Genomic DNA, 21,923 nt, shown 5'->3' on the forward strand with positions numbered 1-21,923 from the left:
GGCCCAGCCAGAAAAGACCTGGCCAAGCTGTGGCCTGATGGGGACCAAGACAAAGAACCAACCAGGTTCTGAAAACACAAGTCAGAAAGCTGCTGGCTGGAGAATTCTGAGAGTTTGAAGTCCACAGGCCTTAAAGTTGGCACGTTTTGGGGACTCCTGATCCCTTATTGTCCCGCCTTCTCGGGTGCTTTGGGGAATAGCTTGACCCCCTCTTCTTTGGGGGCAGCCCCTGAGATATTGGAACACTGCTATCGTATCACCCCCAAGTCCTTCTTTTAATAACCAATTCCTATAACCATTCTCATGTGCTTAGAGCAGCCCTGATCCACCCGGGCACAGCTTTGCCTCTCCCTGCGTTTCTCTCCCGTCAGCCTGGGCTCGCCTCGCCCTTTGGGCCTTGCGCATGGGAGCTCCTTGCAAGGAGCTGGCTGGAGGCCTCTTAATGGGAGCTTGTGGAGGAGCTGGCCGTGGTCCTGCCAGAGCCTCCGAGAAGGGGAAGGAAGTTGCCAAGCCTGGCCCACCTTGCCATCCCATCACCCTCCGCTCAGAAGGAGGCAGGATAATCTCAGAGGAGGAGGAGAGGCATAATTTAGAATCATCCTGACTGCTGCTTTGGGTAAAGAGGCCACACGTGGATCCTTACCCTGGCAAAAAAAAAAGGGGGGGGTTGCAAAGCATCCAGCCCTGACTGAACCACACAGCTCTACGGCATGCCATGCTTATCAGGGACGGGCAACGCTGTGAGCGGCAGAGAAAGACCTGGCCCTGGCAAAAGTGCCCTCTTAATGCCAAGAGAGGGGCCGTGGGGCAAAGCATGCCACGTCCGTGAGAATTCAGGGGAGGCGTGGTTGTCTACTCCCCGTTTCTCTTAGACAGAGGGAGTGGTGCTAAGGCACCCAGTGTTCACAGAGTTGGAAGGGACCCTGTAGGTCATCTACTCCAACCCTCCCCCCCCCACTTAAGCAGGGGACCCTACCCCATTCCTGACAGAGGGCAGTCCAATCTCTTCTTGAAAGCCTCCAGGGATGACGCTCCCACAACTCCCGAAGGCAACTTCTGTTCCATGGGTTGATTGTTCTCACTGTCAGAAAGTTCCTCCTTATTTCCAGGTTGAATCTCTCCTTGTTCAGTTTCCATCCATTATTATTCCTTGTCTGGCCTTCGGGGGTGCTTTGGAAAATAGCTTGACCCCTTCCTCCTCTCTGGGGCAGCCCCTCAACTATCAGAAGGCTGCTCCCCTGTCTCCCCTGGTCCTTCTCTTCCCTAGACTAGCCAGGCCCACTTCCTGCCTCCCTGTACATTTTAGCCTCCAGTCCATTCATCGTCCTGATTACTCTTCCTTGCACTCTTCCTCTTTTTTTTTTTTAATAAAAGAGAACCCTAAAAAGAATGGCGCAACTGGAGCAGGCGCTGAAAGGCCGCAGGGTAGGCTAAGCCATGCCCAACGTTTCCACTTGCAAGGCTGTGCGGGTCCGGGTTGTGGCTCTCGGGTCCAGAGGCTGCCTCGCTGCTTCCGCAAGCGGGGAGAACTCATTAGGCCACGAGAAAAGGCGAGGGTGTGTGTGTGCGTGTGTGTGTGTGTCATGGCCGGGCGCTTTTTGCAAGCGGCCAATGCCAGGAGCCAGAAAAAAGAGGATGGGAAAGGGGGCAAAGTCGCTTCCTTTCGCCCGACTGGCGGGTGCTGAAACGGGACCAAGAGTTTGGTGCGCGCGGCGAGGGCGGGCGAACGGGGGGAGGGGGCTTCGGAGGAGGGGCCGCAGGCTCCGCCCCGCCCCTCCGAGTGGAATTTTCCGGGAGCGGCGGCGGCGGCGGCGGCGGCGAGATGCGCAGCATAAAAGCGGTGAGTGGCGAGGCAGCGGGGCGGCTTGCGGAGCGCGGCGGAAGAAGGTAAGCGAGAGCGAGCGAGACGAGAGAGGAGGTGCGTCGGGCGGGCGGGACCCGCGGAGGCGGTCCGAGGCTGGGGGGACGACGACGCAGAAAAGCGCGCGGCCGGTGGAGGGCTTCCACCTTCGGGAGCAGCCTAGCTGCGACGGCGCCCGTGCCCGGGGTCCTTCCCTGCCAGGGAGATCTGGAGCGGGAGGAGGTCGGGGGCATCTTCAGGCCGCTCCCGCAGCCTCCGTTCCTTCTAGCCGGGATGCTGGATGAGCCGGGGAGGCATTGGGGGGGGGGGTGGGGGCTGTGCGCGGCGACCCCAGGAAAGCGCTGAAAGTTGGGGAAGGACCCTCCAACGGAGCAGGCAGGGCTCCCGACATCCCCGCGGTGGTGGCGGGGAGACTTCTTCGGGCTGAGATCCGGGGCAGGGGTGGCTCTGCACCTGCCCAGGAGTCTCCTCCTGGGTTCCCCCTCCCCAGATTCCCCCGGAGGGGAGGGCGACGAGTGCAGGGAGTTCAGAACCGTCTCTCCCTAAACCCGCCGACCCCCAAGTGCAGAAACGCAAGAGGCGTCAGCTGGCAGGGATTTGGCCGGGGGGGAGTTGTGCCAGTACGCGTGAGCCCAGATTGCCCAACGCTCAGCTCCTCATCCTGGGGGGGCGGGGGCGGGGGGGCGGGGTCTGGAGACTTAAACCCAACCCCTCTTCCCGGCTCTCGTAGCATCCCAGCTGGCATTGGGTCCTCTGCAAGCCGCGGCTCAGGCTTGCCCGTCCTCCCCCTTCTTTGCCCCTGCCTGCTGAGCAGTACAGCAGGGCCTCTTCGAACTTGACAGCTTTTGAGGCTTTGTGGACTTCAACTCCCAGGATTCCAGACGGTTCCGTTCGCCGTGGAAGAGAGTGGTGAGGGAAAGAGACCGCGCAGAGCGTGGCATGCCCTAAGTCAGTCTTTCCAAAAATAAAAATAAAAACCGTCCCCGTCAGTGGCCGGGGACCTCATCAGCAAACCTAGCCTGCCCTCCAGGACATAGGCCAGCTGCCCTCCTCCCAACAGCAGGCACAGGCAACGGGCAACGCTGCCCAGCCGTTCATGCTGCTCCAATTTAGCAGCCAGTGCCATGCTCCATGGGATGAACTCTGCTATTTTTTTTTTTAAAAAAGGTATTTTTAAAGGTAAAGGTTCCCCTTGCACCTATGTGCTAGTCGTTTCCGGCTCTAGGGGGCGGGTGCTCATCTCCGTGACAAAGCCGAAGAAGAGACAGCGCTGTCCGAAGACGTCTCCGTGGTCATGTGGCCGGCAGGACTAAACTCCGAAGGCGCACGGAGCGCTGTTCCCTTCCCCCTATTTTTCTACTTGCATTTTTTTTTTTTTAACATGCTTTTGAACTGCCAGGTTGGCAGAAGCTGGGACAAGGAACAGGAGCTCGCTCCGTTATGCAGCGCTGGGGATTCGAACCGCCGACCTTTCTGACCGAGAAGCTCAGCATCTTAGCCCTTGAGCCACTATGCCCCTCAGGTATTTTTTTTATCCTGCCTTTATTTTCTTTTTTCTTTTAGAAATAACTCAACGTGGAAAAGATACCTAATCCTCCATCCTCCTTCGACTTGTACCCTAAACGCCTTTCCTGTGAGGTAAGTTGGGCTGAAAGGATAGACCGACCCAAAGTCACCCAGGGGGGCTTTTTGGGCCAAGCTTGGACTAGAACTCACCATCGCCTGGTGGTTGTTTTTTTTTACCTGGTGCCTTCCCCACGAGACGAAACTGGCTTCAGCCCCACTCCATGATCCATCTTATTTTGGAAGGGGTGGGGTCCCTTCTGGGCTTCCTCCGCCCCACCCTCTCTTCATCCCTGCCTCTTCTTAAACCTCGCTGCCCCCACCAAAACGCGACTGACCGACGCTTGCAGGGGGAAAAATGCTAGAATTATCGGCCTGCCGGGAAAGTGACCCTTGCTCATTGTTTACAAGCAAGACAAAAGTCCACTGTGCTTTTTTTTATGGCTCCCTCTGCCAAGAGGCAGGCAGGCCTCTAACGCCCCCCGCCCCCCACTTCAATTTCAGGGACATCAGCAGGCAGGGATTTCCGGCTGAACGACGACCACAATGTGGATAGCATCTCCCCATTCTGGTAAGTCAGATATACAGCCGATACCTCCTCTCTCCCTCCAACGGCTGGCCTTCAATGGGCTCAATTCCTCCCCACCCCAAAAAAACTGGGGACCAGAGGGGCAAATAAGCCAGAAGGGAAGCCACCCCAAAGGCAGCGGGGGCCCCTTTGGGCCCACAAAGTGCGAGAGGACAACCTCCACACCCTAAAGCTCACACCCTAAAGACTTACTTGGATCCGTGGCGCCTGCTTCCGTTGCCCTGAGGAGACCCGTCCTTGGATGCCAGCAGCGACCTCTAAAGGAGGCGGGGGCCCGTTTCTCCCAGCTCTGCAGGGCTGCCAGGGTGCCACAATCTCAGCCCGGTGCTGTAGGAGGGCAGAAAACGCGCCTGGTTTTTTTCCGTAGAATGCTGCCAGCCCAAAAGAAAACACCCAGACTATATCCGACCCAGGACCCTCCCAAAGACCCTTTGGTGGGTGGTCTTTGGCTTTTCTTCCCATCTCCCTTCCCTTCCGCCTATCCTGATATGGGTGTTGTGGTCCGCCGGCAGCAGGTACGGACGGCTGAGGTCTCGGAGAGCGAGGACTCAGACGAGGGGCCTGCGTGGGATGCAGGGATGGGGCCAGGACCCTCAGGGAGTGGAGATTGTGGAGGCGGGCAGCAGTGAGGAAGAGGCCCCCGAGGAGCCTGTGCTCAATGCACATGCGCGCAGGGCTGCTCGAAGGAAAGGGCAGCTGCAGCAGCACGGGCGACTCGGGAGTAAGGCTGCAAGGTGATGGCCCCTCCCTTAAGGGATAAAAGCCAGCTGAGAAACCGGAGTTCTTTGCAGGAAGCAAAGAAGTTTTTGCACTCAAGCCTTGTGGACGTTTGGACTATCTTAGTTTGTGTTTGGAAACTTTTTGTTTGAAATATTTCCTGGCAATTTTATCTAGTGTCCTTGGCAGCCTTGCACAACCTTGGCAAGGCTCGTTCTTATCAGAGACCATTACTTTTAGTAGCCTTTTAACCGTGAAGGAACAGAATTCGTAAAGAATCGTTAAAAGGTTTTGCTGTTACGTCTGTTTGGTATTTGTTTCCTTGGAACAAGGTTTGGATCAGAACAATGGGTATCTTCCCTGGGGAGCCAACCTGAGCACCTCTGGCAGGTACCAGCCAGGTTTACGGTCTTGATGGCAAGAACTTAACTGCTGTGTCCACCCCTTGCCTGGCTAAGTCTGATGCTTGAACACAGCTCATTGAGTGCGCCGGTCTCAAGATGGTGAGCCCCCAAAGCTGGTAAATAAATTCATAACATGGTGGGTTTGTTGCTTTGTGGCAACTAACCCCACTTGGAAAGCTGGATGTTTGGCCCCGGGGGGGCAAACTCTGGCATAGGAACAGAAAGAGGAAAAACCTCAGCACTCAAGACGGAGGCATCCAGCTCTCCGCAGCTTCCCTGGAATTTGGACTGGGATGCAAATTGTTCTTGCAAGCTTAAAACAGCCGGAACGGATGCTTGATTTGAACTTCGCTCCTTTTTAAAGTGATTATTGCCGCTGCCTTTTGGCACTAAAACGAACCAGCCAATGAATACACTGATGTGGTGTAGAAATGTGAAGAAATGAGGTCGGTTTGGCTTCGTTTGCGGGGAGGGGTCTTGCCCAGTGGTGGGGTTCAAATTTTTTACTACCGGTTCTGTGGTAGCCAGTAGTATCGGCTTGGTGGGCGTGGCAGGGGAAGGAGACTTCAAAACCCCCCCTTCCCTCCCCACCCCACTAACCTACTTTCCAGCTCCATTCTCCTGGGTAGGGCAACCAAAGAAGACCCAGCCGATCAGCTGGGACTCAGTGGGAGGCAGAGAAGAGATATGGGGTTAGCGGGGCCAGTCAGAGGTGGGATTTGCTGGTTCTCCGAACGACTCAAATTTTCCGCTACCGGTTCTCCAGAACCAGTCAGAACCGGCTGAAGACCCACCTCTGGTCTCACCCTCCCTGACCTCTGACCTTTATCTTTGGGCTGCTGAGGCCCTGAATGAAATTGAGGGGCTGCTTCCTGCCCCTACCCCCACCCCTTGACCTGTGCTTTCTGCACAGCCCTCCACTTCTCGGATCTGTTATCTGGAGCCGCATGAAATCCTCTGGCCCGCAGCTGCCCGCAGGTTTCCAATGAGGCAGAGAATCCAGGTCGCGGGTGATGCAGGCAGTGGATCACCCGTTGCCTCCTCGAGTCCCAGGGTTGAGTCAACACTTGTCCTCCTGGCTGAAACCCAGCCAGCCCTGTCACCCACCGGAGTGAAGGCTTCAAGAGGCTGATGACATGGCTGCCTGCCTGCGTGCGCAGCCTTGTGGCAGGCACCGGTATAACACATGTGGACTGGATGAACTAACCATGGGGGTGGGGGGGGGGCAGAGGCCCTTGGGGAAGAGCTGGGCTGATGAATGCAGGGCCCGTCTCCCTCTGCGCGTTTCTGCAATGTGTAGGGGGGCTGCTTACGTCTGGGCCACGCAGGCTGAACACAGCTGGCCTTGTCCATCTCGTAATTTCTCCCGTTTGGAACCAAGAGGGGAGCTCAGAGCAGGGATGGGACGGAAGGACTACTTCTTTGCACCTGCCCTGGGGGTGGATCCTCTCGGCTTCTCAATCCGCCCTTTCTGATGTCTTCTTCCAGGAATCTTCCAATGCACCAAGAAGCTTTTCTTGAGTGAGCAGGCAGGCCGTGCGCAAGCTGTCGAGTTCCTGCGCAAGAATGCGGCCAACTCTATCTCTATGGCCAACCTTCTCATGGGCCTCTCCTCCGTCCTCTGCAGCCTAAACGGGTAGGTGGAAGGTTGGCCCGGAGCTCTGCTCCCTGGCTGCCGTGGCTCTCCGTTCAACGCCGGGCAGGTTGAAAAGATGCCAGAAGAGGGCCGCAGCACCACTCTGGTGCCATTGTAGAGAGAACCGTGGGACACGGTGGCCACCAGGCCATATATTTTCACACCGCAGTTTCTCTCTGAACTTCAGCTGCCTCTGTGCTGGCAATGCCAGGCTGCAGTCTCATCCTTTTGCCTCTGCAGGAAAGGTTGGGATCTAGCTGGATTCACGACAGAGAAAGTTCCTACTGCCCAGACTTTTCTGGATCCAGTGGGCCAGAGATCAAGTGGGGTGGCAGGACTGGGTGGGAGACGAGGAGAGCATCTATGGACACAAGAAGCAATCTTTCTTTCTTTCTCTTTCTTTTTCTTTCTTTCCTTCTTTCTTTCTTTCCTTCTCTCTTTCTTTTTTCTTTCTTTCTTCTTCTTTTTCTTTCTTTCTTTCTTCTTCCTTCCTTCCTTCCTTCCTTCCTTCCTTCCTTCTTTCTTCCTTTCTTCTCTTTCTTTCTTTCTTTCTTTCTTTCCTTCCTTCCTTCCTTCCTTCTTTCTCTTTCTTTCTTTCTTTCCTTTTTTCTTTCTTTCCTTCTTTTTCCTTCTTTCTTTCTTTCTCTTTCTTTCCTTCCTTCCTTCTGTTTCTTTTCTTTCTTTCCTTTCTTCTTCTTTCTTTCTTTCCTTTTTCTTCTTCTTTCTTTCCTTCTTTCTCTTTCTTTCTTTCTTTCTTTCTTTCTTTCTTTCTTTCTTTCTTTCTTTCTTTCTTTCTTTCTTTCCTTCCTTCCTTCCTTCCTTCCTTCCTTCCTTCCTTCCTTCCTTCCTTCTTTCTTTTTCTTCCTTCCTTCCTTCCCTTTCTCTTCTCTCCTTATTCCTCCTCCTCCTCCTCCTCCTCTTTCACCTTCCCCTCCTCCAGGCAGTACCACTACGCGTGCTGGCTAGTCCTCACGGGCTTCGTGCTGGACCTTGCCGACGGAGCCGTTGCGAGGCAACTCAACGCCTGCTCTGCCTTGGGTGAGTCCCCTCCCCACATCCCCCTTGGGCCCTTCACCTCCAACTCGCTTTAGTTGGCGATCACCAAGATCTGGCCAACCTCCAGACGATGCAGAAACAGCCAAGCTAGGCGGTAGGAGGTCCTTGAAGAGAGGCGCTCTTCCGAGGGGGAAACCAGACATGGCCAGGGGAATCCCAAGAAAGAGGACCTCCCTGAGCCACGGGAGAACTGGAGAGGCCACCTCAGTCCTTCCGAAAAGTTTGGGGCTGCTATCTAGGGAGCCAAGAGCTCCTTCAAACCGAAGAAGTCCTGGTTCCCATTTCATTGTCTTAAGTGCCTCAAATGCCATCGTTGGCCCCTCAACACAGAGAGTCTGTTTAGCCTTGAGACTGCAGTTTTTCCAGCTGGCTACCTTTCCTTGGTCGGCATCTGGAGGGCACCAGGTTGGGGAGGAGGCGTTGATTCCCCCCCATATTTAAGTCCTTTTTTCTGGAAGCCTCCACTCCATGTAAGCTTGGAGAAGAAGGGTTATTATTATTTTTTGGCATCACTCAATGAACGAAAGCAGAGGCGTCTATCCTCGGGAAATGACACTTGGCAGATCCTGGCTTGGACGGAGACTAACCATGCCCCTTTTTTTTGCATCGCCTGCAGGGGCTAAACTGGACGACTTTGCAGACTTCACCTCCTTCGGCCTGGCCACGGGCCTCCTCCTGCAGGCCCACGGACTCCTCGACGGATTGCTGGTGATCGTCTACGTGCTGGCGGTGTTTACGCGGCTGTGCTTCTTCTCCAGCGGTGAGCCTGGATGGGGAAAGATCTCATTGGGGAGGGGGGATGTGGGGTGGGGGGGAAGCTTCCACCTTTGGATGCCACAAGTAGTCGTGGCCAAGCTCTGTCTAGGTTTAAGAGCGTGCTTTTCAACGGGGAAAAGTGGGATCGCGATGCTGTGTTTCCTTAAGATTCCGGATGCTGCCTTTCCATAAAGGAATTGGTGCGCTTTTCAACACGCCCAGCTGACATTTTAGCCTACCCAACGGCAGAAATAGATCTTTGTGACGGACACAACATACCCTGTCCTTTTTTTTTTTTTTGGTGTAGCTGGGGGATCACAGGACTACGGTCTGCCCCTCAATGAATTTGTGCGTCTCTTTTCTCTTCCCTTCTGTTCATCTACAGGGATGCCCTTTATGTACCGGGGTTTGCCATGCCCCTACGGCGCTTCCATGGTAGCAGCCACCTACTTCCTGACTGGAGGCCACCTGGTGGCCATGCGCCTGATGGCCATGGTGATGATCCTTTTCATGGTGGACCAAGGCTTCTATCCCCATGACAAAGTGCTGGAGTCCCAGGCTTGGAAGAAGGCCATCTTCGGAGGAGGTAGGTCCAGGGGGGTGAGATCCTACCGGTTCGGTCTGGTTTTATAGAACCGGTAGCTCCGAAGAGCAGGTTCGCTGGGATGAGATTTTGGGTCTGCTGTTTGGCCCTCCTGTAAATGCTGGCCGGAGCTGGTAGCGAGCAGGCGTGCGCAGCACATGTTTGACGCGCGCATGTGCGCGCTCTCCAAACTGGTTGCGCCGGTCAGATCCCACTCCTGGGTACGTCCAGTGTCTTCCCTGGCTTGCCGAGTCTGGAAAGCAGGGAGGTGGAAGAGTTCCCTTGTTACAGGAGAGTAGGCTTGTCTCTCTTCCTTACGAAAAAAGGGCTTATTTGCAGCCAGAGGGGAGATTCGGACATCATTTGAACCATCGAAGAACCTCTAAAAGTTTGAGCTGTTTTTCAGTAGTTCAGAAGCTGTTTTGCTAGAAGAGGGGTTGGCAACCTTAAACACTCAAAGTTTAGTTTTAGTGTCATTGCACCTCGCACAACGAAATCAAACGCCATCTTCAGCACACATCATGACCACGAAAATAAACACAAAGACACATCCTTCACACGCCACACACTGAATTGAAAACCCCCGACGCTACACTAACACTGCACTAGGCAGTAGAATTCAACAGAACTATTGCCCTGGGTTAGAAGCTGTTTTTCAGCCTATTTGTCCTTGTTTTTATTATCCTGTACCGTTTGCCAGATGGTAATAGTTCCAAAAAAGAAAAAGGGTGCCCAGGATGAGATGGATCTTTGAGAATGTTTTGAACTTTCTTAAGGCAGTGGGAGCTATAAAGCTCTTCCAAAGAGGGGAGAGGGCAACCAATGGTCCTCTGAGCAATGACATTAACCTGGGGGGGGGGGGGGGGGGGGGGGGGGGGGGGGGGGGGGGGGGGGGGGGGGGGGGGGGGGGGGTGGGGTGGGGTGGGTTGGGGGGGGGGGGGGGGTAAGGTATTTTTTTTGAAACTTGGTGGTTCCCCCACTATAGTCTCCTCCTAGCACATCCTTTTTCCTCTACCTGTCCTAACCAAAAGCCCTATCAATTGTGGAGCCAATTGGCGACATGGAGCCACAGCAGAGGGATGAAGGAGCCACATGCGGCTCCAGAGCCACAGATTGCTGACCCCTGGTCTAGAGGAACATTTGATTGCTCCAATCTGGGACACTGCAGTCTCATGAGAAGAATGAGAGAATGGCTGGCTAAAAAATAAAAACAAAGACTGTATGGTGTGAGAAGCTAAAAGGGTTTGGTTTGGGGAAAAATAAAAATATTTTTAAGTGCCCTTCGTGCTTAAAATGTCCAAACAAACCTGGATTCAGGGGGACAGTGAGGTCTTTACTGATGTTGCCTCGTGTCTTCTGAATATCAATTTCCGCAATTCCCAGTTGTTCCAGTTAATCCCTTTCCTTGCAAGACTTTATGGTAAATAGAACTGAACAAACTGCCGTTTCCTCGGAGGGGAGAACCTTAATGAGTGGGGATTAAAGCAGAGGTATGCTGACATTCCAGAGAGCAGGACTAACGGGACTTTGGCCCCGCATAAATCAGGTGATCTGCAGCGGGAATCCACCTGTGATCTGGAGGCACAAGACTGTTGTGTCTGATGGCCTAAAAACAGAAAGCCGACAGATTTTCAAAACATCGCATGTTGCCAAGGGAGGGGTTCAGAATCCGAGGATCTGGCTCGCCCCAAGGGGCTTCTTTAACTCTTTCTCTCTTGGCCACTGCAGGTATCTTGGTGCTCCTGTTTCACACCTCCTTCCTGGCCTCTCTCTACTTCCTGATTTGGTCCATATCATACATTTTTTTCCCCAACACTTTGTGGAGTTACAAAGTCTAAACTCGTCAGAGGGTGCGAGTGGACGTTGCCAGCACTGCACCCTGCCAAGGCAGTCTCTTCAGCGACTGGGACGATGGATCCAGTGTTAAAAATCCATATTTTGTCTAAATGCTGAAGTCTTTCATCAACTTGAGATGATAAAAACATCTGGGAAATTTATCCATTGCTTCCGGCAGTGTCTCCCCTTGTTGGGCTGCCTGTTGCCTGAAGAACGAAGTCAACAGTTGGCTAACATGCCGAGTCTTTGGTCAGTGTAGTTACGTACAGATTCTTTATACCCTTGCTTATATATATTTTTAATGCCAGTTATTTACCCGCTGATAGCTTTTAGGGACATGGGGAAAACTTGAATACAGACCTCTTGCCACTTTCCACTCTTGTGGCGTTCTCACTCTGGATCCATCAGAGGGGCTTCCTTCTTTAACCAGTTTTTTTTGCAATAGGTGAGCTAGCTGAATATGCAACCTTTGCATAGAGAAGGGAATCCCACTGCTTCCAGAGACAAATTTGGCCCCTTAAGAGGAAGAGGAAATTATCTCTCACATGACTGCCCTCTTGTTATCCAGGCCCACACAAGTAGAAGAGCAAAGTCTGGCTCTTAACGGGTGAGATATTAAAGCTGTCTTTAACCCATAACTGATAAGTTAAGCTCTTTCTGGGTCTTTTAAAAAACTCCACTACTTGTGAAGACAGTTGTAGTCTGTGCACACGTTCTACTCTATTATGAGTGAGTAGTCTTTCCACAGAGTAGACAGGAAGCAGGGCAATGAAAAATCTCAATGTGCCATCCAGAATTTAAGCCAAACTCCGTCAACATGGGGTGGAACTACTGCTGGAGATAGTTTGGGAATTTCCCCACCAGCTGGGCCTGCAAAAAAGTCTGCATCGGGTATGAAGAAGAAGGATCTCCGGAATTAAGTTGCCAAGCAAACAGGCCAGTGCATGGTGGTCCCTCCCACCACACATTCCTCTGCCACCACAGGGGCTAAAGGAAGGCGCAAACTTCTGCCAACATCTGTGAGCTGCCCAGCTTTGCTAAAGGAATCCTTTGTACATCTTACTGGTAGATCTCTGATCTAGAATTCCACCCCGACTTCAGTTCTAGCCAGAATCATGGAAGACATTCTAGATTTGTGTTGGGCCCCCAAATGCTTGTGGCAGGTAGTGCTTTTAATATATTTTTAATATTCATCAGGGTAACGAACTACATTGGGAAAACGGTCTCTTCCCAAGAGCTATTAGATAAAACACAAGAGGAAAAAGAAGGGAGGAAGATGAATGTTAAGTGCCATTGGAAAACTGTACTTGAAACTAATGTTCTCGTGTTTGGGAGGAAAAATTAAACTCATAAAACATTGAAGACGCTTCCTTGTGTTTTTGGTTTGTGTGCTTGGGAATTGTGATAAGTGAGGCAGACATTCGTAAGGTCTGGAGCAGGAGAGGGCAAGCTGTGGGGTTACAAGCTTCACCATTCTCTTCCATTACCATACACATTTCACATTGTTGGCTACCCACTGCTTGCCCATACTAAGTCTAGAAAGGCCACTCAAACGGAAGGGGACAAAAAGGGGGAGAGGATGGGAGGGAGACCGAGAAAGTCAGCTGTGTGTCGACAACAGAAGGGAGAAGTGTTTTTGTTCTCTTTCTTGTAAACCTTGACCAAGGAGGGAGAATCATCAAGTGTCTGATATACAAAAGGACATTTCTGTGCAAAAAGGAATTACTTGACCAACTTTATGCCACACCAAACAATCAAGAGCCTTAAGACTCTTCACCCATCAGAGACTTACAAGCAACACTTCCATGTGAAGAGGCAGCATACCCTGAATCTCTGTTTTGGGGGAGAAAAACTTTTTTCTGGCTTTTGGATTTCCTGGAATTATCATAAGACCATATCTACACTGGGCTTTGGTCTCACAGGTATTTATTTGCACACATATAAAACACACATTTTATTTAATAAATAGGATTTTTAAAAAAAACAGTTCAAACAATGAGAAACTCCATTTTGGCAAGGACTTAGAAGCGGCTGAGAGGCACTGCCGTAGCACAGAGGAAAAAGGGTCTGGGGACTTCCCACCGTGGCTTAACAGACCACTGACCGTGGTCCAGCATCCAGACCTTGAGTGAAGTCTTGTGTGGGGAGCAAAGATCTGGCTGTCTGCAGGGGTCACTCACTGGAAGCCCTCATCTGCTTGCAGAAGGCATCAAACTGTTGCTGCTCCAGCTCCGTCATCACCCGGTTGAGGGCATAGATCTACAGACCAAAGCAGAGGTTAAGCCATTGTTCCCAAACTCATCAATCACTTTGTGAAATTGTTCATCCACCCCCCCAGCATTATAGGAAAATAATCTGATGCAATTTTAACAACAACAATAACAATAACAAAGTTCTTCAAAATGAACAGGTCAAGATCCTGTGGGACTTTTGGATCCAAACAGATAGACATCTGGCCCACAAGATGCCTGACATCTCTATTGTGGAAAAGAAGAAAGCGTAGTTCATTGATATTGCAGTACCAGGGGATGCACGAATTGAAGAGAAACAAGTAGAAAAAAAAATCACGAAATACCACTATCTGCAAATTGAAGTTGAGCGATTGTGGAGGAAGAAATAAATGGTTGTATCAATAGTAATAGGAGACCATGGAGCAATCCTCAAAGGGTTGCCTAGATATGTGGAAATTTTGAACTTATTAGACCCAAATATCTTGACTTTACAAAAAAATTACCCCCAATTGGAACTGCCTATATGCTCAGACATTAGCTCTTAGGACCTTGGTTAGGCCTTGGACTGTTAAGCTTTTACCCAGATTGCAAATCGAATTGTAGATTAAATCTTAAATAATAACAACAACAATAATCCAAACGACAATATCCACCTATCCTAGGTCCTTGGGAAGGACTCAATACATGGGGAAAAAAATGCCAAACCCAGGCTAAACATTTGCCTGATTGTGCAATGAAGGATAATAACTTAGATGGTCCCACTGACCTCTGGGGAGGGTGTCAATATTGACATTTTTTGGAAAACATTGGGTTGCACCTAAAAATGCCCCAGCCCTCAGGGGCAGACAAATGGGACTCCGTCCCACAGAAAAAGGAAGCTCGCCTTGCCAGCCGTTTCAGAGCCAAGAGAAAAGTAAAGTGACTTATTTGACCTTTATCCCACCTGTAATACAGGTAATCCTTGACTTACAACCATTCAGCGTCCGTTCGAAGTCGCAACGGCACCGAAAAAAAAGGGGGGACTTAGGACCCCTGTAGCATCCCCCCCGTGGTCACGTGATCAAAATTCAGACGTTTTGCAAACTGGCTCCTTGTTTAGGACGGTCGTAAGCGATCCCGTTTTGCGACTTTCTGACCGGGCAAAGTCGACGGGGGGAAAGCCGGACTCGATGTAACAACCGTGCCAAGTAACTTAATCGACTGCAGCGATTGCCTTAACCACGGGGGCAAGGAAAGGTCGTCCAAACGGGGAGGGGGGGCAAAAATGCACCCAGGCGTCTCGCTTAGCAACGGAAACACTATCGGGCTGAATAGGGGTCGTAAGTCGAGGACTGTCTGGATTCAGGACACACTTGCCTGAAAAACAAGGGGGAAAAAGTCCAAATGGAGGGAGGGGCTCGGCAAGTAGCAACGAGCCCTATAAGCTTCCCCCCACCCCACCCCCAAATCTCTCCTTAGGAGCCCCTAAGTTAGACGCAGCAGTGGCGGGGAGTTCCCCAGGCGCGGGTGCTTCTCCCCCTCTCACCGCTCCATCAAGGGGGCTTCATTCCCCGTGGGGAGCTCAGAGACCGAGGAAAGGGAGCTTTGTAGGCCCCCAGACCCTTTTAATTGGGGGCCCCCTGCCTCAGGGGTCTCCTCAGAGACCTCCGCCCACCTCGGCGCGCTGCCGCTGCTTCAGCTCCTGCTGAGCCGAGCGCTGCTTGGCCTTCTCCAGGCGGGCGTTGCCTCCGACGCCGCTGGACCCGGGGCCCTCCTTGCCTTTGGCAGGCGGCGGCAGCACCGGCGGCGGCGGCGGCGGCGGGAGCTTCTCGCGGCGGCCACCGCCGGGCTCCATTCCCCCTCAGAGCGACAAAAAAAAAAGGCGGCGGTCCGAGGAGCGCCTCAACGCGCAGGCGCCACGGCAGGCCCCGCGCGTGCGCGGGAACCTACCCTCTGACGTCACAAATCCACCACCGAGGACGGCGCGACCTAGAGCGGCCTTTCAGAAACAGGAAATCCGACAAGCATCTCGCCGCGCCAAGGGCCACGAACAGGCGATCGCGACACACACACACACACACACACCCGGCGTCACAAACCCACTATCGAGGACGGCGCGGCCTCCTCGCAGAGACAGGCAAAGTCCGACGAGCGCCTCTGTCGCCGCGCAAAAAAAGGGGCCCAGGGGCCGGGCGCGCGCGCGCACGGACCACCCTCTCTGACGTCACGAAAGGCGCGCGCGGCCTAGAGCGGCCCTCCTCGCCAGAGACGAGGGGAAACTCTGGCCTCGCCAAGCTTTGAACTGGGCGCGTGCGGTCCATTCTCCCTGACGTCACGAGTCCACCATCGAAAGACGCGCGGGGCCTAGAGCGCCCCCCCCGCAGAGTCAGGCAAGCCAGGCCCCGCTTCCGGGCCCGGGCCCCGGAAGTGAGCGGAAGCCTTTTCTCATTCTTCCCGAGAAGCGTTTTCCCTCCGCCTAAACGGTCCGCTTTGTTTTCCGGCCTAACTTGCCCCTCCCGAAAGCGCCGCCATGGCTGTTCCGGCTCCGGGCTGCAGCCTGAAAGACGAGCTGCTGTGCCCGATCTGCCTGGGCCTCTACCAGGAGCCGGTGAGCTTCGGCTGCGAGCACTACTTCTGCCGCCGCTGCATCTCCGAGCACTGGAGCCGTCAGGAAGCGCAGGCGGCGCCCGCCCGGGATTGCCCCGAATGCCGCCGGGCTTTCTCCGCGCCGGCCCTGGCGCCCAGCCTCAAGCTGGCCAACATCGTCGAGCGCTTCGCCGCCTTCCCGCCCGAGGCCTCCCTGGGCGTCGGCGGGAGGGGAGGCCGAGGCGGAGGGACGCCGCCCTGCGGGAAAGCCCACGCCAAAGTGCGGCTCTTCTGCCTGACCGACCGCGCCGTCGTCTGCTTCTTCTGCGACCGGCCCGCCCTGCACGAGCAGCACCAGGTCACCGGCCTGGACGAGGCCTTCGAGGAGATGCAGGTCGGAGGGGGACGGGGGGATGCAACGGTCTCCCCCCGTGTCAAGCCATATGGGGGGAAGCTCCCTGCCCTCTCCAGGGTGGGTGCCAGGCTGGCATGGGGGCAGCTGACGGGGGGTGTCCCTCTGACTTCCGGGTGGGTGCCAGGCTGGCATGGGGGCAGCTGATGGGGGTGTCTTCTCTGACTTCCGGGTGGGTGCCAGGCTGGCATAGGGGCAGCTGATGGGGGGTGTCTTCTCTGACTTCCGGGTGGGTGCCAGGCTGGCATGGGGGCAGCTGACGGGGGGTGTCTCCTCTGACTTCCGGGTGGGTGCCAGGCTGGCATGGGGGCAGCTGATGGGGGGTGTCTTCTCTGACTTCCGGGTGGGTGCCAGGCTGGCATAGGGGCAGCTGATGGGGGGTGTCTTCTCTGACTTCCGGGTGGGTGCCAGGCTGGCATGGGGGCAGCTGACGGGGGGTGTCTCCTCTGACTTCCGGGTGGGTGCCAGGCTGGCATGGGGGCAGCTGATGGGGGGTGTCTTCTCTGACTTCCGGGTGGGTGCCAGGCTGGCATGGGGGCAGCTGATGGGGGTGTCTTCTCTGACTTCCGGGTGGGTGCCAAGCTGGCATGGGGGCAGCTGACGGGGGTGTCTCGTCTGACTTCCGGGTGGGTGCCAGGCTGGCATGGGGGTAGCTGACGGGGGTGTCCCCTCTGACTTCCGGGTGGGTGCCAGGCTGGCATGGGGGCAGCTGATGGGGGTGTCTTCTCTGACTTCCGGGTGGGTGCCAGGCTGGCATGGGGGTAGCTGACGGGGGGTGTCCCCTCTGACTTCCGGGTGGGTGCCAGGCTGGCATGGGGGCAGCTGATGGGGGGTGTCTTCTCTGACTTCCGGGTGGGTGCCAGGCTGGCATGGGGGCAGCTGATGGGGGTGTCTTCTCTGACTTCCGGGTGGGTGCCAGGCTGGCATGGGGGCAGCTGATGGGGGGTGTCTTCTCTGACTTCCGGGTGGGTGCCAGGCTGGCATGGGGGCAGCTGATGGGGGGGTGTCTTCTCTGACTTCCGGGTGGGTGCCAGGCTGGCATGGGGGCAGCTGATGGGGGTGTCTTCTCTGACTTCCGGGTGGGTGCCAGGCTGGCATGGGGGCAGCTGATGGGGGTGTCTTCTCTGACTTCCGGGTGGGTGCCAGGCTGGCATAGGGGCAGCTGATGGGGGGTGTCTTCTCTGACTTCCGGGTGGGTGCCAGGCTGGCATGGGGGCAGCTGACGGGGGGTGTCCCTCTGACTTCCGGGTGGGTGCCAGGCTGGCATGGGGGCAGCTGATGGGGGTGTCTTCTCTGACTTCCGGGTGGGTGCCAGGCTGGCATGGGGGCAGCTGATGGGGGGTGTCTTCTCTGACTTCCGGGTGGGTGCCAAGCTGGCATGGGGGCAGCTGACGGGGGTGTCTCCTCTGACTTCCGGGTGGGTGCCAGGCTGGCATGGGGGTAGCTGACGGGGTGTCTCCTCTGACTTCCGGGTGGGTGCCAGGCTGGCATGGGGGCATTCCTTCTCTGGGTGGGGACCAGCTTTACCCCCTCCTCCCCATAGTTCCCGACCTTGGGGAATCCCTGCCTCTCCAGGGTGGGTGCCAGGCTGACATGGGGGTAGCTGACGGGGGTGTCTCCTCTGACTTCCGGGTGGGTGCCAGGCTGGCAGGGGGCATTCCTTCCCTGGGTGGGGGCCAGCTTTACCCCCCACCCACCATAGTGCCCAACCATGGGGAATCCCTGCCTCTCCAGGGTGGGTGCCAGGCTGGCATGGGGGCAGCTGATGGGGGTGTCTCCTCTGACTTCCGGGTGGGTGCCAGGCTGGCATGGGGGCATTCCTTCCCTGGGTGGGGGGCCAGCTTTACCCCCCCCATAGTTCCCGACCGTGGGGAATCCCTGCCTCCCCAAGATAGGTGCCAGGCTGGCATGGGAGCAGCTGACGGGGGTGTCTCCTCTGACTTCCGGGTGGGTGCCAGGCTAGCATGGGGGCATTCGTTCCCTGGGTGGGGGCCAGCTTTAACCCCCCCCCCATAGTGCCTGACCATGGGGAATCCCTGCCTTACCAGGCTGGCATGGGGGCAACTGACGGGGGGGTGTCTCCTCTGACTTCCGGGTGGGTGCCAGGCTGGCATGGGGGCATTCCTTCCCTGGGTGGGGGGGCAGCTTTACCCCCCCTTCCCATAATTCCCGACCTTGGGGAATCCCTCCCTCTCCAGGGTGGGTGCCAGGCTGGCATGGGGGCAGTTGGGCGGGGTCTTCTCTGGTCCCAGGGTGGTGCCAAGCTAGTCATGGGGTACTCCTCCCCGGGTAGTGCTTTGCTTCCCCGCCCCCATGCAAAGGGACTGTTTGCTTCCTCAGGATGGGCGCAGCTGGGGTCTACTATGTCCCTGGGGTGGGTGCCAGGTTGGCCAAAGGGCACTCCTGCCTCCCTGGGATGGGGGCCAGCTGGAGCCCTGCTCTGACCCCATTGCAGAGTAGCTGCTTCCTGCTTCTCCATGGTGGATGCTCCCAGTGGGGGGTGCCCACTGGGGCTGGGAGGAAGGGCCCCACTGTCTCCACCTTCTGCCTGGATCAAGTTGGGGGCTGCCCAGGCACTGCCGCAAGACCCTCGTTCCAACGCCGGTCTCATTCCAGAGGGAGCTGAAGGAGCAGCTGCAGACCCTCCAGGACAGCGAGCGTGGGCACACGGAGGCCCTGGCTCTGCTGAAGCACCAGCTGGCTGAGACTAAGGTAAGGGCCAGGCAGGGGCTCCACCCTGGGTATTTCCATCCCGTTACCAGGACCCGCTCAACGCCAGCCTTCCTGTCTTCCCCAGTCCTCGGCCAAGAGCTTACGGGCCACCATCGGCGAGGCCTTTGAGCGGCTTCACCGGCTGCTCCGCGAACGCCAGAAGGCCATGCTGGAGGAGCTGGAGGCCGACACGGCCCGGACGCTGACCGACATCGAGCAGAAGATCCAGCGCTACGGCCTGCAGCTGCGCAAGGTGCAGGAAGGTAGCCAGATCCTGCAGGAAAGGCTGGCAGAAACGGACAAGCACACCTTCCTGGCAGGCATAGCCTCTCTCTCGGAGAGGTGGGTGGAAGTGGTGGGCAGAGCCAGGGCGCGGGGCAAAGGGCACAGCAGTGGCTAACCTCAGTCTCTCTCCCCACCCCCCACCCCCAAGGCTGAAGGGGAAGATCCACGAAACTAGCCTCACCTACGAGGACTTCCCCACTTCCAAGTACATGGGGCCTCTGCAGTACACCATCTGGAAATCCCTCTTCCAGGATATCCAGCCAGGTGAGTCATCTCCTGGCCCAGGTAGGTGGTGGGGAGATCCACTCCAAGGCCTTCAAACCTCCAAAGGGCAACATAACCCCCCCCCCCAAAGGACTGTCAACTTAAACAAAAAAAACTTATTTGGTCTTTTTAGTTGCAGGCAGAAAAGGGAGGGAGAAAGTAGCGCATTCCTTAAATGCTTCAGATAATTGGAGGCAACCGAAGCTGTTGGTGCGCAAGATTATTACTGGAGAGCAAGATTGATGACTGTTGGCTATGGATGTGTCCTATTGAAGAATATACATCCAGGGGGTGGGAGGAAGACCAGGGTCAAGGGTGAAATGAGTGATGTATCTTAGTGACGGCTGCACCCAGGTTACGCCGACATGGTCGCTCCTAATCGTTTTATTTTATTCTGAGAGATGTGGCTAGAGACTTAAGATTTGAATGGGGTGTATTGTCAGAGCCTTGACAGCGACTTCAGTCCCCATATTTATCTCATTTGGCATGGCCTTTTTTTGTGGTGACCCCCTTCCAGAACCCCAAGCTACCATACTCCCTAGGGATCACCTTGGCTCTTCCCCACCAGGTGACCGGCTTCTCCCTCCCTCCCTCCCCTAGTGCCTGCCACGCTGACCCTGGACCCGGCCACCGCTCACCAGCGCCTGATCCTCTCCGACGACTGCACCCTCGTCTCCTACGGCAACTTGCACCCGCAGCCGCTGCAGGACTCGCCCAAGCGCTTCGACGTGGAGGTGTCGGTGCTGGGCTCGGAGGCCTTCAACAGCGGCATCCACTACTGGGAGGTGGTGGTCTCGGAGAAGACTCAGTGGATGATCGGGCTGGCCCACGAGGCCGTCACCCGCAAGGGCAACATCCAGATCCAGCCCAGCCGCGGCTTCTACTGCATCGTCATGCACGACGGCAACCAGTACAGCGCCTGCACCGAGCCCTGGACGCGGCTGAACGTCAAGAGCAAGCTGGAGAAAGTCGGGGTCTTCTTGGATTACGCCAAGGGGCTGCTCATTTTCTACAACGCCGACGACATGTCCTGGCTTTACACCTTCCGCGAAAAGTTCCCCGGGAAACTCTGCTCCTACTTCAGCCCCGGACAGAGCCACGCCAACGGGAAGAACGTGCAGCCGCTTCGGATCAACACCATCCGCATCTGAGGGCTCTCCTGGCCGCGTGTGTTCCCAAGTGAGAACGGCGGAATTAGTTCCGACCGCGGGCAGAAGGGATATATCGTCCCGAGCTGCCCGGACTGAACAAATCGGGGGAGTCGGGCTGGTGTGACCCTTCCTGTAGGGCAGAGCGCGGGAAGCGGCTCTGTGGACGACGGCCTTGGGACTCCCTCCTCGGGCATCTACGACATTCGCCACTTCTCAGATGCAAAAAAAGGAAGGATATACTGGACAGGGTGTGTTTTAAGGTGCAGGGATGTCTGGTGTCTTTTTGTCAGCCTTATTCAGGCGACTTTTTGTTTGTTTTTGCATGCTTTTCCCCCAAAGTTCCCCATCCTGTCATTTTTTTGCAAAACTAGGGAGAGAGGGAAGGAACGCCAAGCATCTTAGCTGGTTTCAATTCCTGCTCGTAAACCGGGCGTGAAAGCGAAGAGAACAAGCGGACCAGTCAGAAAACAAAACAGGGCTAAACAGGTCTTAATTCTCGCCGGGAGGTTTGTGTCGTGACTCTTGCACAGGGTGCGCGTGTTATTTATAAAAGGGGTGGGGGTGGGGGGGAAATTAGAATTATTGGCCGTTTGCAGCGCTAAACGGTTCTGCACTTGCCAGCCTCCACATACAGAGACGGAGGGTCGAGGTGGCATTCAATGCAACCTGTTGGCACCTGGCCGCTGGATTAATCAATCCCTGTTCTGGGAAGCTTCTAGAGCCAACGGGGGTTGTGCTGACCAGTCGAAAGCCCACCGTGTGGTTAAGCGAAGCTGTCTTGGGTGCAAGACCTGCCCCCCTCCGTTTCAGAATACAAGTGTTGGGAAGGAATCCACAAATGGCAGACTTGGTGCTTAAAACAGCAATCTTTTTGATCCAAACATGTGACATTCCAAGATGGCCACAAGAGCGCAGTGTTGGCTTAATTCATGCCATGTGTGGGATTTTTTTGGGGGGGGTTGTCCCTGCTGGGGGGTCTCTTGGATGAGTTTGGGCAGAGGGATGGTTCGGCAGGGGCTCCCTTGCCAGAGGTGAACCATTTTATGTAAACCTTAAATCTTCCGTTAAAAGTCTGCAATTAAAAAAGTTTGGCCAATGAACGGAGCTTTCTTGCAACGCTTCATCTTTTATGAATTTGAGGTGGGGGGGGGCTGGAAGGCGGAGCCAGAACCAAGCGGTTTTAGGACCCCGCCTCTGTGCTGCACTTCGCCCCCTGTTGTCCCGCTGTCTCTTCCTGGCACCCCAAAAATTAAGGCACTGGCTTAATTTTGGCCGAGATGTCAGTTGTCGGAAGGAAAGGGA

General features: G+C 55.3%; 3 protein-coding genes across 7 annotated transcripts; 2 read left to right on the forward strand and 1 right to left on the reverse strand.

Moving 5' to 3' along the window:
* Positions 1-1,637: 1,637 nt before the first annotated feature.
* Positions 1,638-12,366, forward strand: TMEM269 (transmembrane protein 269). 5 transcript variants are annotated; one of them, XM_087944783.1, is made up of 9 exons: positions 1,773-1,887; positions 3,425-3,499; positions 3,929-3,995; positions 4,381-4,447; positions 6,623-6,770; positions 7,711-7,808; positions 8,443-8,586; positions 8,968-9,168; positions 10,894-12,366. In XM_087944783.1, exons 5-9 carry the CDS (start codon positions 6,721-6,723, stop codon positions 11,001-11,003), a joined length of 603 nt encoding a protein of 200 aa, XP_087800909.1. In that variant the 5' UTR covers positions 1,773-1,887; positions 3,425-3,499; positions 3,929-3,995; positions 4,381-4,447; positions 6,623-6,720; the 3' UTR covers positions 11,004-12,366. The 5 variants fall into 5 exon arrangements, with proteins under 5 accessions (XP_087800907.1, XP_087800909.1, XP_087800911.1 ...); XM_087944784.1 differs by lacking the exon at positions 1,773-1,887 and adding an exon at positions 1,995-2,259; XM_087944781.1 differs by lacking the exon at positions 4,381-4,447 and having other exon boundaries at positions 1,638-1,887.
* A 544-nt stretch (positions 12,367-12,910) lies between these two features.
* On the reverse strand, positions 12,911-15,134 carry SVBP (small vasohibin binding protein). Its single transcript, XM_026691686.2, has 2 exons — positions 14,887-15,134; positions 12,911-13,260 (listed from the first exon to the last, which is right to left on the reverse strand). Exons 1-2 carry the CDS (start codon positions 15,064-15,066, stop codon positions 13,174-13,176), a joined length of 267 nt encoding a protein of 88 aa, XP_026547471.1. The 5' UTR covers positions 15,067-15,134; the 3' UTR covers positions 12,911-13,173.
* Positions 15,135-15,627: 493 nt separating this feature from the next.
* TRIM62 (tripartite motif containing 62) lies at positions 15,628-21,724 on the forward strand. Its single transcript, XM_087944788.1, has 5 exons — positions 15,628-16,191; positions 18,826-18,921; positions 19,007-19,263; positions 19,355-19,470; positions 20,071-21,724. The coding sequence occupies exons 1-5, from the start codon at positions 15,742-15,744 to the stop codon at positions 20,619-20,621; spliced, it is 1,470 nt and encodes a 489-aa protein (XP_087800914.1). The 5' UTR covers positions 15,628-15,741; the 3' UTR covers positions 20,622-21,724.
* Positions 21,725-21,923: the final 199 nt, after the last annotated feature.

This window comes from Notechis scutatus, chromosome 16 (genome assembly GCF_049901735.1).
Source record: "Notechis scutatus isolate UNSWTSFEM ecotype Mainland chromosome 16, rNotScu1.2, whole genome shotgun sequence".
In the NCBI taxonomy this organism is placed as follows: domain Eukaryota; kingdom Metazoa; phylum Chordata; class Lepidosauria; order Squamata; family Elapidae; genus Notechis; species Notechis scutatus.

Bases quoted from the DNA above. Each gene is read 5' to 3' on its own strand.
- TRIM62 (XM_087944788.1), top strand. From the start codon at position 15,742: ATGGCTGTTCCGGCTCCGGGCTGCAGCCTGAAAGACGAGCTGCTGTGC. The intron at 19,264-19,354 runs GTGGGTGGAAGT...CCCACCCCCAAG, and splicing joins ATAGCCTCTCTCTCGGAGAG to GCTGAAGGGGAAGATCCACG. The intron at 19,471-20,070 runs GTGAGTCATCTC...TCCCTCCCCTAG, and splicing joins CTTCCAGGATATCCAGCCAG to TGCCTGCCACGCTGACCCTG.
- TMEM269 (XM_087944781.1), top strand. From the start codon at position 3,971: ATGTGGATAGCATCTCCCCATTCTG. The intron at 3,996-6,622 runs GTAAGTCAGATA...GTCTTCTTCCAG, and splicing joins GATAGCATCTCCCCATTCTG to GAATCTTCCAATGCACCAAG. The intron at 8,587-8,967 runs GTGAGCCTGGAT...GTTCATCTACAG, and splicing joins GCTGTGCTTCTTCTCCAGCG to GGATGCCCTTTATGTACCGG.
- SVBP (XM_026691686.2), bottom strand. From the start codon at position 15,066: ATGGAGCCCGGCGGTGGCCGCCGCGAGAAGCTCCCGCCGCCGCCGCCG. The intron at 13,261-14,886 runs GTGGGCGGAGGT...TTTGGTCTGTAG, and splicing joins AGCAGCGGCAGCGCGCCGAG to ATCTATGCCCTCAACCGGGT.